This window comes from Lissotriton vulgaris, chromosome 1_1 (assembly GCF_964263255.1).
Source record: "Lissotriton vulgaris chromosome 1_1, aLisVul1.2, whole genome shotgun sequence".
NCBI classification, from domain to species: domain Eukaryota; kingdom Metazoa; phylum Chordata; class Amphibia; order Caudata; family Salamandridae; genus Lissotriton; species Lissotriton vulgaris.
The window spans coordinates 404,385,069-404,400,920 of NC_141685.1; the positions used below are offsets into that span (position 1 = coordinate 404,385,069).

The 15,852-nt window shown below is 42.2% G+C and overlaps 2 protein-coding genes across 5 annotated transcripts in view; one reads left to right on the forward strand and one right to left on the reverse strand.

Moving 5' to 3' along the window:
* The window catches only part of LOC147747263 (uncharacterized), a 58,995-nt gene extending 43,741 nt beyond the window's left edge, over positions 1–15,254 (reverse strand). The window contains exon 1 of the mRNA XM_086922534.1: positions 15,124–15,254. Within this exon, the coding sequence (XP_086778660.1) occupies positions 15,124–15,254 (131 nt within the window). The remainder of the gene's footprint in view (positions 1–15,123) is intronic.
* SSBP3 (single stranded DNA binding protein 3) overlaps positions 1–15,852 on the forward strand; it is a 360,221-nt gene that overhangs the window by 114,157 nt on the left and 230,212 nt on the right. The gene's annotated exons all lie outside the window — the stretch shown is intronic.

Sequence of the window (15,852 nt, forward strand, 5' to 3'; positions counted from 1 at the left end):
AGGCATGGTCAACGCAGAACACAGTGTTGATTTGTAATGCCTGTATAAACTATGATTAAAAATATTGTTTGTTGGTAATGTTTTTAAGTCACTCGTGGTCAATGTCAAAAATCCCCTCGCTCTAATCTATGAAGCAAATTTTGTGGCGGCCATTTTAATCCCAGTCTATTCCATTACATGGGTTGTTAATTTTGCACAGCAAAACTCAAAGGCGTGCTAATCTGGAGCTGGTTTGGGATGAGAATGCAAGCTCCAGATAAAAGTAAAGGCGGCACAGAGGCTCGTGATGGGGAGAGAGGGTGCTTACTGGAACGGGGTAGAAAATAGGGGGATGGAAGGGGAAAAGGCAGGTAAAAAGATAGATGCGGAGGGCAGGAGAGAAGGGGCGGGTGAAACAAGCTCTCGGCATTGCCGTTGAAGTCTGATGCCGAGACTCAGACAAATGGTGGTGTGCGAGCGGCTTCCTTTCAAGTCTGATGGGGGGTAGGGGGGGGGGGGGGGGGAGCAAATGGCGAGTGCACTGCCCATAATCCGCATTCCAAAGCCCTCTTGGTAGGATTTACTGGTGCCCCTCTATATCTCTCGCCAGCAATGCGCAAGCACATTGGCAGGCGAGACCTAAAAAGGAAGTGCGGTGAAATGTGATGTGAAAAACAGTGCATCGCAGATAAAGACGTATGAGTACTGATATCTTTTCATTACTTCTAAGGTTCGGGAAACGAAGTCTATAAACTTCTATTGTGGACAGTGTTTCGACCTCTTAACAATAGGAGGTCATCATCAGGATGGGGCATGAGCACCCAATCACTGGGCCATATGCAGAACACTAACAGATGGATCCTAGGGCGAATTGCCAGTCCTTTAGAGCAGGGATGGATCCTAGGGCTACCTGTAGAGTCCCTATAGATGGGGAGGCATGGTCCTTGAAAGCTTCCACGGAGCAAAGCAGGGAAAAGATCAGAGTTAAGGAAGCTTCTAAGGAGGTTATGGTAATAACCGTGCCTGGTGAGGAGCGGCCCTGTATACAGTTGCTGGCTCACTTTCAAATTAATTGCCGGCAAAAATACTTCATGAAGGAGGACTGCTCTCCAGTGCTGTTGGAAATTGTGTGCACGTCAGGATGATTATTTTAAGAGCCCTGCTGGAGACTAGGCAGGATGCACGCGGGAACCTTCATGCCCATACAGCATGTACAGGACTCAAGTCCAGGTCCAAGGCCAAGTGTCTGGGCTGACGGCAAGTCTTAGGAATTAGAGTGCGGTTACATTTACAATAAGCAATAACTAATGAAGAAAAAACATAATAGTAGTTTGGAGCTCTTTACATGTGACATCAGCTAACACCATAGTGGTTAACTGTACTGTGAAACAAGATGGTGTCAGAACATTGAGATGAACCACTACGTGATTCCGGACATTCGCTGCATCAAATACGGGTTACTGACTATATCAGATTTGTAAACAAAATGGGCCAGCCTCAATGTATTGGACATAGTCGTGTCACATTCCTCGTCCCTACTACTGTCTTAGAGTTTTCGAATAGCTTTGAGAAAGTCTATTTTCGGATGAAACATGTGTCGGCTGAACCATCTGTATTTTATGAAACCGTGAAAACAATAAAAAAAAAAACACACACCACATCTTTTGTTTGAAGAAGGCAAAATAAGGACTATTGCATTTGACTGCTGGCAAAGATGTTCTATTTGCCACATTAGTATATGCTAAAATATGTCTGAGTGTCCCAATACTATATCTAATGTGTGTTAGTTACCCTGTTTATTGATATCATGGCAACCGTTGTTCAATATTGTATGAGCACCAGTACTTGATAAAAAATAACTAGTTTACGTGTTGGAACATGCAACTGTAATACCATAGTTGCCTAGCTTTTTGTACAAGAGTTTCTTTTAAAGTTTCATGTGAGAAAGCAAACATATATTTTGCCGGAAAATGACTCCAATCTCAACTGGTAAAATTGAGATCGAATATAAGGGTTTCCCTTCAAACATTTTGAGTTGTTTATATACTAAATTCAACCTTCCTCGCTTCCTACATAATTTAGGACCGAATTTATTTACTATTCTAATTTCATTCTTAGCATATTTTCGGCAAGTGCTTGATTATAGGATGTTTATGTTTTAAGTCAGTTTTTGCAAAATTTGCTTCTGAAATCTAGTTACATAAGCCACAGCTTTCAGCCTTTCACTCTTATATTTATTCATTTCCCTACTGTTTTCCCTGATGCTCTTGTGACGTCTGCTAGAGTGTGATATATTGGAAAAGTGCATAAGAAGCCGGTTTGTTAGTGTTAGGACAGCCAATCAAATTACTTTCTCAATACTCTTCCAGCACTTCAGCCGACTGGCAATTTTTAGAGTAAAACCTGCTTCACAAAAAACAAACTGCTAAATAGTAACCGTGTTGCCGTCCCACTTGGCACAGATGCAATACTAGCTTGCACGAACTCCTATTTCATTACACTCCAAGTGCTAAAAGGGTGGCGTACAAGGCAGTGAGTATATTGCCTGGTCTCCTTTTTTTTCACAACTGAACTAGATGATGTTAACATCCTCATTTCCCTATCTGAGTTATGGATGGCTTGCCTCCAACCATGTTTCATATGTAGCGTGGCAGGACAGTGCTTTTCCTATGACTACATGTGTATCTGCCGCTCCCGTGTTTGAGCCGACTCTACTATGGATGCCTCTTAAACAGAAGCATAACTGCTTGTTAGCAGTTCATGTTCCTTTTTAGGTTGAGCCAAACAGACGACCAAGCTGTCTGGTTGCAATAGACCTATTGGTATTGCGAGCTTAACGAGAATTTACAGGGGCTTAAAGCCCGCCCATTGCTTACTAATGGTTGGGTTTATTGTCACTCATTTCCGTGCTACTTATTCAGTGAGTTTCCTTGTCATCTTATGTTTTTTCTACCCATGTAGAAAAGTCTTTTTACTATGCTGTTAACCTGTTGACTTGTATCCTTCCACTGCTCACTTTTGAGGAACTGTTTGGTTAAGCACTTAATCAGAGTGCATGTGTTTTCCAGCTCTCGCTCTTTTACTTCACCCCCTCCATTCCCCTCTTTGCACTTAATATTGTGCTCTCCCTTGTAGTCCCGCTCTCATCCCGTGTTCATTGGCAAAGCGAGATGGTCGGAGAGGTGGGATATCTTAGCTTTTCCAAAGGTATTTGGTATTAGAACGTCCGATGTTTATGTAGGTGTTTAACGCACAGCGATCATCCAAGAGTTGGAAATAAAGGTCTTTTCCAGCTTTTCTTTGAAGGAAACTCTTGAAATTGTTCATCATTCCTCGAAGACGTAGGGATCTTGCACCAACATGTCAGGTTGTGTGTGGTACGACCCAGAGAGTTGGGCAGGTTTTTGAGCAGGAGACTTTGTGCATGGGCATCAAAAGTCAGTAAATGATTAAAACTGATCCAATGCTAATGAATATTACTTATGTGAATATGTGACATGTAATGGCTCTTGCCCTGGCTTAGAAAGTATTCGGGAAAACAAAGAAACCTGTCCATACCAGACATCTGTTGTAGTCGAACGAGTGAACTACCGTTATGTTTAGACCGATCTAAGTGCAACTTCAGTGCACCTGAGGACACGGATAAAAAGAACACATCGATTGATGTAGACGAAATAATTTCCTCTCAGAGCATGCTCGCTACCAACTTTGCTTTGAGCTTGACAAATCAAGAAAGAAGAGGTCTGTCGTATCTTCAGTTTTTGAGTAAGGACGTGCCTTTGGCTCTTGAGGTTTTACTTACTTTATGGGGATAATTCGGTGTTGACGTTACACATATGACATTCCGGTCCTGAAAGGGCGAAGTGCTTCTGTCTGTGGAGAGGCTTTATGAGCTCCCTGTTAGTCCAGGCATGCAACAAGATAAAGACCATATTTGCTATTCGGTTTCCAGAGGAAATCTATACAATTCTCTTCATTTCTTAATATGTTTTGGCGAGGCATCTGAAATAGGGAGGTAGAAATAGTTACAATTACATAGAGTGTTCTTATAACAGTTGTTTTACTGCTGTTGTCCACTCGAAACTATTTTGAAGCCACCCTTGATTATTAATGATATGCCAGAGCTGCATTTTATATCCTGTAAAAAATTATGCAGGCGCTGGAGATCTCACAAAAGTAAAAAAAAAAAAAAGAACCAGATTGCCAACTGAAAAAGGAGATGCAGGTTTGATTTAAGCTTTTGCTTATTGTAGAAAATTTGAAATGTCAGCAAGATGAATGTATGTGGGCCACTGGAAAAAGGTATCTTCCTGGAACCTTTTTTTCTAATATTGATCTCTGACAATTTCTCACCAGAATATGCCATATTTATGTTGAGTTGAAGACATCTGCGGGGCGATTTATCGGTCTTTCGGGGAGGCAAATGCAGTACATATTTTCCAGACAAGAATCCGATAGATTATTTTTTGCTCGCTCTGTCAGTTTGCTTATTGAATGACATGCGAGAGAGCTCCTGAACTACTGCACCCTCAGACTCCAGAATCTTTGTAGACTTAAAACAGCCAAGGGAACAGGAAGTGGGCATGTCAGTTTAAAATGGGTGATGGATGGCTTCCCTGCATTCAAACAGGGAATACACCTGCTTTCTTCCCGTGGATAGAAGTCCTCCATTTTGTATTCCCCAATATAGGGAGAGGTGCCTCTTCTTAGGTTATCACATGACTATCACTGAAGTCTCATTGCTCCTGTCCTGGGTTTTACATGTCCATACCATTTTATTCTGGTAGTTTAGACTATTTGACAAACTTAATTGCAGTCAAGCCTCCTACTACGAGAATGTGACTGCTGTTCAATAAAGCACCCCCCCCCCCAGATTCATCATTGTCATGTTTTGCGAGTCTTTAATAGCGATTAATCGCTATTAAAGACTCGCAAAACGGGATTCATGTAGAAATCGCAATATTTATTGCGATTTCTACAGCTTCCTTATTTGCGATTCGCTAATTGCGAATCGCAAATAAGGAATGACTCCCCATTAATTCCTATGGGCCTAAAGGCCCATTGGAATGAATGGGGAGTCATTCCTTATTTGCGATTAGCAAATAGCGATTCGCAAATAAGGATGCGATTTCAAGGGTGCCAGGGTGTCCAAAGGACACCCTGTAGCACCCCTGAAATGGTAATGTACACAGGTGTTACACACACACATGTCCTTTGGACATGTGTGTGTGTGTAGCATACAACTTAAAAAAATGCACTAAAGTGCATTTTTCTAAGTTTTCGCTATTTATCACGTAGTTACACTTCGCGGTAAATAGCGGCCCCAGATTGCGAATTCACAATTTAAAAATGGTTCATGAATTGCATTTAAGGAATCTCAAATTGAGATTCCTTAAATGCAATTATTCGCAATTTAGCCATTTTTACAATTGCGATTTTTGCATTTGGCCCTTTGCGAGCCGATTTCGGCTTCATGAATCTGGCCGCATGTCCTCTGCGGCATTAACTCATCAAGTGAATGAACTCAGTCATTCTAATATCCTGCAAATAGCACAGTTGCCTCCGAAAATTACCTTTGTCCCTGTTGCCTATGACTATGGTCATTCCATGTATCCCAGATTTCTTTTTAATTAAAATTAACTTTTTTGCCGTTATATTGTGTGAAAGGGTTTTGGTTTGCTTTGGCTTAAAATCTACTAATTTCTTTTAGTAGTTTTTCTGAAGCTTTCATTTGGGGGAATTTTCAGTCCCCCATAAAATAAGCGGCTAAATGCACATGTATCTGATTTTCTGTTCTGAAGGTCTTTTTAAGCACTTTTATCCGCTTTGTGTAAGGCGCCAATGAAATGCTACTTCCGAATTGGTTTAACAAAACAGGCGTTTTTTAGCAGCGTTTAAACAGTGGTAAGGGGAATAGATTTTTGTTTAACGTGCCCCAATGAATGAGTGGCCACCCACGTAATGTCAAGAAGGGCTTTGTCACATCCTTCTGCTAAGTTTTCAAATCTTTTTAGGTTCAACTTTCTCCAGCATCACACAGAGGACCTAGGAATGGGAGTAAAATATTTTTAGTGCTTTGTTTCCAATAGACCTTCATAAAATCGGATACATCGTGACTATGTAGTCACAAGATAAAACATTTACCTGGTCCCTCATTGACCCTCCACTAAGCCTAGAACGGCTTCTGCCATCGTTGTTCCCCCACAAAGGATATCTTTGATCTGATCACTTGCACACATGCCCATTACATGCCATACATAGATAGTACTATCTCCAGCAACCCCATATTGCATAGTGTTTGTGGGCCATCCTCTATATCTGTATACAACATTCTTTCTAAGAGGAAATACAAAAGCCTTTTCCTTTTATCTACTCTGCCATTCGTCAGGAGCTCTGCCACCCATACTCCTGTGAGATCTCTGTGTGCAATCATGAAACCTTTCTGAAGTAGTAACTTATTGTGTCTGGACGTGCCTGTCTCACCTACTGGGCTCGGTTTTGCTAGTTTTAAACCTTGCATCTCAGGAGCTGGAAAGCAAGGAACGTAAAATACTAAGTTAATCAACTTCTACTACAAGCTTGCCTGCAGTGTAATGCAGGAATCAGTTGAAACTCATTTCTTGAATAATTTTGTGAGCTTGACATGCTCACACTAAAAGCAGTCAAAAATACCATGCTATTTGAAGCAGTTTTGTTAGATTCAACACTATGCAGTTGCTTGAATGTCAAGGCTGCTTTCATTGAATTGTATTTGCAAGGCTGTTAGTGACCACTTAAAGCACCGGATAAGATGTACGTCATTGGAGTGGATTGTGAAGTTATTAACTTTTCAACTTATAAAAATATTGTTTTTCATATCAAATTAATCTTTTTTTTTTCCCAGTCGTATCCCTGCCTCCAACATACTTAGTTTTTTCTGCTCACCTTATATTTAAGCAAATGGACGCTGTGAGTAACTTGTCAGAAACGGAAGACTGACTGCCCTGAGTGTGTCCTCAGAGCTGCATCAAGTACTACACATAACCAACATAACATTACATGTGGTCGGCTGGCCATTAAAATAAGCCTGGAGGGTCTTCATTGATGCTTGGTTTAAGCTACCTGTGTTAGATGGCTGGCCTTTAGATGTTGCGCTACTTTGATATTCCAAAGTTATTGTATCAAGCTTCTTATTGGGAAAGCTTGCAAGCAGAATGGATGCCCCTTTCACTATCTATTAGGTTTTTGGGTTTTTCAAGTGTTACCACCACAGATTGGGAGAGACCGGATAAAACGATATGCCATGTAAGTGGTATGCTCTAGTCTTTGGATTTTTTTTATTTTCCAGGCTTGTTGACAGGCATGCTGCTTTGTGAGCACCATTTCACGCATCGCGGTTGGGAAATTGATGTGTGATCTGCATGTGCAATTCGCTGAGCATCCGACATGGTCAGGAAAGATAACTGGTCTTTCGTCCTGAAACCTGAGTAGGAGGGACATCTGGTGACACATAAAAGGAGAAAGGAGAAACCCCAGTTTAGCACCATCTTTAGAGTGGCCGTGTGGTGCAGGTGTTGTGTGAAGGGCCATGTGTCCTGTTGGCTCAGATCCAGGTATGCCTTTTATCTTAAACCCCTGGCAAACAGTCTTTGGGTGTAGCTGTCACTTCACGGTCTTCAAAACCTCTGGTGTAATCGACTGGGAAGTGCTGGTGATATCGCATAGCCTGGAAGAACATAAGGGTAAAAATCTTTATCCCGGGATGTATTGTGTCACCCTCAGGGTCCAGCTGGATTTGTTAGTAAGCTGAAACTACCCTGGTTTCATTTTGCTGTGGGTTAATCCCACAAAGCAGAAGACCAGGCGGTGGGGATACACAAAAGGTGTTCCGCTGGGGGATCAATACGTCTTTGAAACTGAGGAGCTGGAGATGCAGGACCATAGACGGACACTGTGATGAGCCAGGAGTAGGCAAAGTCCCTGTTTGTAATGTAGAGATATATAATTATGAGAATATAACAGCACTGATTGTTGAGTTTAATAAGGTGTTATTTTGACCATTTAAGTTTTGTCATAACGGGACACTTTACATTAGTACTAAAATAGTGGCCTTTTATGTAAATGTTTTTTTTGTTTTTGTACTTGTATAGTGCACAGCCACCCGCAGTGGGTTTCCCGGCGCTTGTACGAATACCGCAAGGGAACCCTTCCTGGCTTTCCCTGTGAAGTGTCCACTCCTGGGCACCCCCATGGTGTAGACCAGGCATCCCTTGCGTTGTGGGGGCCATTGTGGAGACTAAGCAAGCTATTGCCCAGAGTTGCAGCGTGGGACCCATGATCAGAATAGGCACTGAGGCGAGAATATCCGGTCAGGAGAATTAATGAGCCCGAGACCCACCGGGGCTGGAATCGAACCCTGGTCCCTGGCCAGAGCTCTGCATCGAGGTCTGCCTGCTCTAACCCTTGAGCCACACTTCTCCACAATGGACCTGTTTGAATATTGCTCTGTTCCTGTAATAAATATGTGCAGGGAAAGCTCACCATTGATGTATGACCAGTTTATGGTGGCATGCATGATTATAGCATGTTGAGATGAATTATTTGTAGACCTCTTAGACGCCCATTAACTGTTAGTCCACTCTGTGCTACAACAGGGTTTGTAGATAGGTATTTTTATTATATGCCGTTAGTTTTATTACTTTTTTGTTTTGTGTATTTGCTCATCATTCATTGTTAGCTTAAGTGATAGAAGTGTTTATGTTCCTCTCTAGATTGTCTTCCAATCTTAAAGGCCAAATGGCTGAAATTACCCAATGGGAAGTTCTCTCTCTCTCTCTTTTTTTTTTTTTTTTAAGAGCCAAACTGCTCTAACAGTGTCCCTTCCGATGTGGCCCCAGTCCCAGTGCTGGTAAAATTCGTTCAAAATCTCATTTGTCAAAGTTGAGGATAGTTGGTTTGGCCCAACCCTAAATGCTTGCAGGAGAATCCATGTCAAGAAGAACAAACACTTTTTACAAGCCAGGCACTTTGCTGAAGGTTGGACACATTTGTATATTTTTATGTTACATATATTTAGCGCTTTAAAGCAAGCATTTATTTATTTATTTAAAGGGTTTTATATAGCGCTGGCTGGACCCAGGAGTATCAGAGCGCTTTACAACATATTGGAGACAACAGAGTTTCAAACTGAGTAATAATACAAAAAGGTAATGAGGCACGGCATTTAGCAAAATTTGGGAATAAAATACAAAAATAGTTAGACAAAAGACAAATCCAGATTACGGTAGGTGGAAATGGATGAGAAAAGCGAATTGCAGAGTAAGAGCGGATGGGGGGAGCGGGGGAGAGCAGGTAATATAGTGATAAGTGGTTCGAAAAGGGGGAGAGGTGATTGATGGAGGGTGGGTATGTTAGAGAAAAATAAAAATAAAGGGTGAAAGGCGATATCTGGGAAGAGAGAAACAAAGGAAGAGCATGGGGGTGGATAATGACCATGTCTGGTTAAAGAATCAAGAGTTAAACAGTAAAGCAATAAATTAAGTACCCCAGTATTTGTTGAGAAGGAGCAGCTTGAGGTCTTTTTTGAAGCAGTCGTAGAAGGGGTTACAACGTAAGTCTTTGGGAAGGGCATTCCAGATGGACGTCGCATTGCCAGAGAAAGAGCGAATTTGCGTGGATTTCTTATTGAGTGAAGGAGGGACCAGTACAAGTGCTCCTCAAAGTTCTAGAGCAACCTGCTTTGTGGAGTTTGTCCGAGAGGTAGGAAGGGGTATTTTGGTGGAGGGCTTTGTGAGTGATGCAAGCAGTCTTGTAGGTAGATCTGCCTTTAATCGGGAGCCATTTCAGGTTTTTGAGAACAGGGGAGATGTGTTCAAAGCGTTTGCAGTCAGAGATTAGCCTGGCTGCAAGATTAAGGATCGATTTGAAAGGGGCTAGGTGGATTTTAGGAGTTCCGTTAAGCAAGGCTTTACCATAGTCAATTTTGGACAGGACCAAAGATTGTACAACTGACTTAAACTTATCAGCAGGAATAAAGGGTTTGATTTTTTTAAGATCGTGCAGAGTGAAGAGAGCACCTTTGGCTGAGTTCTTTATGTGGGGAGTAAGACTGAGGCTCTGGTCGTTGGTGATGCCGAGGGACTTGACAGAGTTTGAGATGGTGAGAGAGCAGTTAAGAGCATTAATGTCAGAGATCCAATTTTGGATAGAGAGCAGGTTGTTTTTAGAAGAGAATAGAAAAGAGATAACGCTTTATTGTGGTTTCAACAAGAGAAAAAGCAGTAGGCCACGAGGTTAGTGTGTTGTGCATGCTTGTTGCTGCTTTAGTCTCGCTGAGGTTTTAAAACATTCTGCATAGTTGATAACTTATTCTATTTTATTTACCCAACAGATTGGAGCATCCCCGTCCCTTTATGAAACTGGGCTAGGACAATGGCTAATTTGTTTCGGTGGATGATAGTGCTGTATGCCTGCAGTCATTTTTAGGGGCCAGGGCTTGCTTTTCATTACCAGACTATGACCCAGAGCAGGAGAGAGGCGAAAATGGGAAAACAGAAGATAGCAACACAGTGACTGAGTAGAAAGCAGGCATGCAGAGAATACGATAGAAACCTGTGTAGGGTGGTGGAAAGAGCAAGCCTGTGGTAGAATGAAGACTAAGCAGGTTTGGTATTCAGCCACCATGACATTCGACAGCCTCCTAAGACCTAAGAAACTTTGGGCCCTTGCACTTGTATGTTTTAAAGCGCTTGGCTTTACCAAACACATGTACAATTTACCATGGCTGCTCAGTTCTCAGTGTGCATGTCTTTAATGCAGGCACAGTCGCCTGGTTAAGGAGCTGTCGAATAGTTGTGACTTGACTTCATTTTAGTATTTTAATGCGTATGAACCCTTTGTTAAAAGATGGTAAGGGTCGTCAGATCCGATGCCTGCTCCCTGTGTTCATCCTAATCGTTGTTAATCTTGTTCCTGGTTGCTTCTCTCCCTGGGGGTGCGGGCGGGGACTAACTAATGGCCGCCTGACAGGATCTGCTCTCGACGTCACACTGGCTCTGACTCATCTAAGGACGCGCTTCTGCCCGGCCGCTCGTTTTCTTTTTTTTTTTCTATTTATTTTTCACTTTTCTTTCAGGCTGATTCTATAGCGGCAGCTGCGGAATCATAAACCGGGGCACTGCTCTATTTATGCTAACTGCTGAATTTGACTTGAAAATCGCGTCCTAGCCCGTCTTGTGGGCCACACGTTGCCGCCTGATTGATGGCTGTCAGGCCAGGCCGCCCTGGCAGATTGTGCTGGGTGGAGGGGGAACAGATGCCCACTGGATGCAGGGGCTTGGGTGACTGAAGGAGTGCATTCAGAACAAAAGCAGGTTCAGGGCAGGGCGAGGGGCGAACGCGGGGCCCTCTCTCAGGGGCTTGTCTCCAGGGGAGCCCTCTGCCGCTGTCTCCTGGTGTACTGAGGCAATGAGATAAATGCACAGTCGCCATCACAGGCTCGAGCGGGGCCTCGCATCCGCGTTGTCAGCCGTCCAAGAGGCAGCCCGTGTTTGAGAGGCGTTTATTTACAACCTCTCCAAGGCCTTCCGTTGTTTGTTTTGCCCCAAGATTCGCATCCCTCGCTGGCTTCTGTCTCTGTATGCTGGAGGCTTTCATTTGTGTACACGGGCCCGTGACCTCTTCACGCGAGAATTCGCCCCTCCATCTTCTCGTCCCTCGTGCGCACTTTGAAGCACACGGAAGCAGAAGAGTCTCTCTCTCTCTCTCTCTCTCTCTCTCTCTCTCTCTCTCTCTCTCTCTCTCTCTCTCTCTCTCTCTCTATATATATATATATATATATATATATATATATATATAAAAAAAAAAATATCGGGCGGGCAACTAGAGCCAAATTTCGGGGGGGGGGGGGGGGGGGGGGGATGGGGGGGGCTAATTCTTCCAAACATTGGCAGAGTGGCTGTAAGAAGGAGTGATAACACGCAAAAGCCTAATTTACAAGTAAATGGTCTTTTAAAGACCTGTTAAGTACTCGGGTGCTGCTGCAATTGGACTGTCGACAGCCCGCAAAGCTATGTCAGTCCGGGCTGAAGCCCCGTGAGCCCAATGGGTGTTGCGCGCCTGATATATATATCTCGTATTCGTGATCGAAATTGCGTTCCTGCGGTTTATATGAATTAAATAAAACAAACGTGTGAATCGCAATTCTGCAACAGTCGTATTCTACAAAAGCTTTTTTTACAGAGCTCTCTATATGTCGAGCATGCATTCATTCGTCGGTTGACGTTGGCTCCAGTAGTAAAAAATTAACATTGGTAATAAAGTTCATCTGAATTTGATACATTCTTTTTCTGTTTCTATACTGCCCTTCTTTTGGAAAATAGGGATTTGCCGGGAATCGGAGGTTTTCTCGTAAGTTGTACTTTAGTCTGCAATTTTAGATCAAGGTTCAGGGAACTCCTTGGTGATAGCTCTTAGTAGTAGTGTAAATCCATGCTCACATTCAGTTTGATCTACAAATGAAATTTGTTTCTTTTCTTAGTCATCAAAAGGTGTGTGATGAATTATTTTAAGTAGGTCATTCTGCTCCTCTTGGGTTGCCGCATATTTTTGGCCTCCATAAAATGACTGGCCAGGCCGGTAAAAACTGGCTGAGGTGCCAAACCTAGAAACTTGCTTGTTACTCAGGTACGCAGACTATCTGTAGTTTGATGTTAAAAGCAGCTTGGACCTTGCACAAAAATGTTTGCTGGTAGGCACTTGGTGGGCCTATCTATGTTGTCTGATAGTAACATGTAAGAAAACAATGGATAGATTGAAGTGACTGAATCAATGATCACTGACCTGCAGATGATACATTATTAAATTTAATTTTTAGTATTGAAGTAGCCATTGCACCACAAAGTTGACCATCCGCTTTTCTGTGTACCCTTCTGCAGACAAAATTTTTATACAATCTATTTTTATGAAATAGAAGGCTGTTCTGCTATGAAATTGGTTTATTCTATGATAACAACATAAACTAAGATGTATTCAATGCTGGGTGCCAGTGGCCCCACCATGGAATGAAGCCCAATTTCTTGTAAGCAGAAGTACACTATTTACATCTTTTCCATATATCTTTACTGTCCTTGTTTGACTTGCTGGTTTCTCTTGTTAAGGTAGCACAACCCATGGGAAGTCTAACCAAACTTAACTAAGCTTCAAAATCCATGGACTTCACTGATGTCAGTACCTGCATATTGGGGTACCTTACTGCACAGGCCCTCTGGTACGGTGTGTGAACTTGCGTCTGAGTGCCACTGCATAGTAATTAAATAGCTGGCTTCTCAAGTGCATCAGATATATATTTTTAATAGCTGAAGTCTGCATCGCTGCTTACCCTCTTGACCATTTCTCTTCACATCACCTTAACTTTGCACCAACAATACAAAGAAGAGTTCCCTATTTTATCCGACATCAAACTGCCCTCGGATGCACAATGAATAAACACCACCACAGTGGAAACCAAAGCTTTCTATATGGAGCAAGATCAGCATGCGATATGTAGGAAAAATGTTGCAGTGACAAAGACAAGTGTTTGAGCAGCAGCCAAGACACTAAATTAGAGAAGAGCAGATAAAAAAGGAAAAATCTGTTCCTCCCAAAGTTTTTATTTTTTTTTATTTTTTGTCGTGCGCGCTTGCAGCCAAGGGTAGAATGTCGATTCTTATAGGCTTACCGCATAAGGAATCTTGATTTTATTAAAGACCAAGAGGCTAGCATTATGCATTTAACTTTTATTCACTGCAGCAACCTTCAAAAGTTCCTACAGTAGAACTTCACCTACTTCACAAATAAATAGAACACTCCAGTCCATATAAGTCTCCCAAGTTTCCATGTTCCTCCTCTTTTGTTTGTGTTCTTCACCTTATACTCCTCTTCTTATTCCTCGTTACTTCATCATTGCACTGATCAGAAAAATATACCAAAAACAAGTATATCCTTTTTCCCAACATATAAATTACAAATTAAAAAAGAAAAGTTGAGGTACTTCATTATTAAATATACTTCTCCATTGAAGTTGATCCCACTTTTCCTTACTCACCTGGGAGGGTGTGGTGAGAGAATGATAGCCTCGTCTTCAAAAAAATCACATTCTTTATTCAGTAATCCTATAAGATGTGTCATTTTATGGCCAGACAGGAAGCTAGCATTATGCATGTTCAAAGTTTCTCAAAGCACAGCATGAAACATAAGTTGGTCTAAAGTAGAACTTCGTAAAAGTATCTGCATTCGACCAATCCGCTGCCATCAAACTTTCCCCCTGACATAAAAATTTTACTTGCCATGGCACCCTTCACCCAGTGGTCTGTGAATTTAAACACAGCAATACCTGCTTTCTTCATAATAGACCACGCCCATCTTGCAATAGTTGAATTCTTAACTGCCTGATATGGTTAAACATTCAGAATAAGCAACTGATTCAGCACAGCACTTCTTTTCTTGTAAGAGACTCGTACTCTTTAACACATCTAATCACATATAACTTCGGCAAGTCATCTAAACTCTGATCAAAAAATAGAGTAGACATGATTTTGTGTCCTTTTCAAAATCCTAAACAAAACTACCATTGGTGTAATACCTACTCATTTTTTCCAACGCTCCTACTATTCACACCCTACGAAAAGATATTAAACACAACAAGGTTGCTACCTTCCATAACAACTCTGTTGTACCTAGGTATTTATTACTAGGCCAATTCCGAAATAACTTTAACACTAAATCTAAGTCCTAAAGTAACTGACATCTAGGCTTTGGACCTCTCTTCAGCCTTAACGCTTTCGTCACCCTACAAATTAAGGGGCTTGTGCCTACGAAAACTCCATTATCAAAGAAGGACACGCTGCAACAGCTGAGCGATAATTATTTACAGTCCGGTAAGCCAAACCTTTATCAAACAGATTTGCTAAAATATTAGCTGCTTCGATCTCCTCCACCTCCACAGGCTCCAGTCCATCTCTATATGCACCAACATAACCCTGCTCTTCTATATCTTTTTTTGTGCCTGGGGCTTAGGATTCATCAAGCAATTCTGAAGCTGATTTTGAAATCCTTGTGAAGCTTCCTAAATCCCTGAGATGCTGAGCTAACACGAAAGCACTAATGGATGATCCTTTCCTTCTATACCTTTCAACAATCTCTTCCTGCACCTTATTAAATAAGGACTCTTTACCACTAATTCCAAAGCCGTCGGGAACCATGCCTGCGTCTTCCAAAATGGTGTTACTAAAACTATCCGACACCTCTGCCTCCTGCATTGCAACAGCACTCGTTCAATCAACGAGAAAGAAGGATACGCATATGTTCTCGCCCCTGACCAGTCCTGCAAAAAGGCATCCACCGCGATTGCTCCTGGATCTGGTCTCCAACTGACATAGTTTGCTAACTGAATGTCAGTTTGGATGCAAACATGTCCTTATCCAGAGGACCCAGGAAGGTCTAAGTCCTCCGCTGAATCCGCCTGGTTTCTTGAATACCAATCTGCTACCACATTGTTCATCCCTGGAAAATACTCTGCTCTAGGTCAAAATCCCATACTTCTCAAGCTAAACCTGTCAATCTCTTTGATCTACACCCTCCTAGCTTGTTGATACAGCACTGCCATCATATTGTCCATCTTCAACAAGACTGAAGATCCTTGCAACTGTTTGAAACTGTGCAGGGTTAACAACCCTGCTTTCATATCCAAACAATTGATATGATCTTTCCTCTCTTAAGAGATCTAGTTGCCACCTGTCCCTTGTTCAGTACAAGTTGCTCCCCAACCGTATAAACTGGCATCTGTTTCCAGAACAAAATCTTGTCGTATACCAAAAATCTCATGTCCATTCCATGCTTTCAAATTCTCCCTCTACC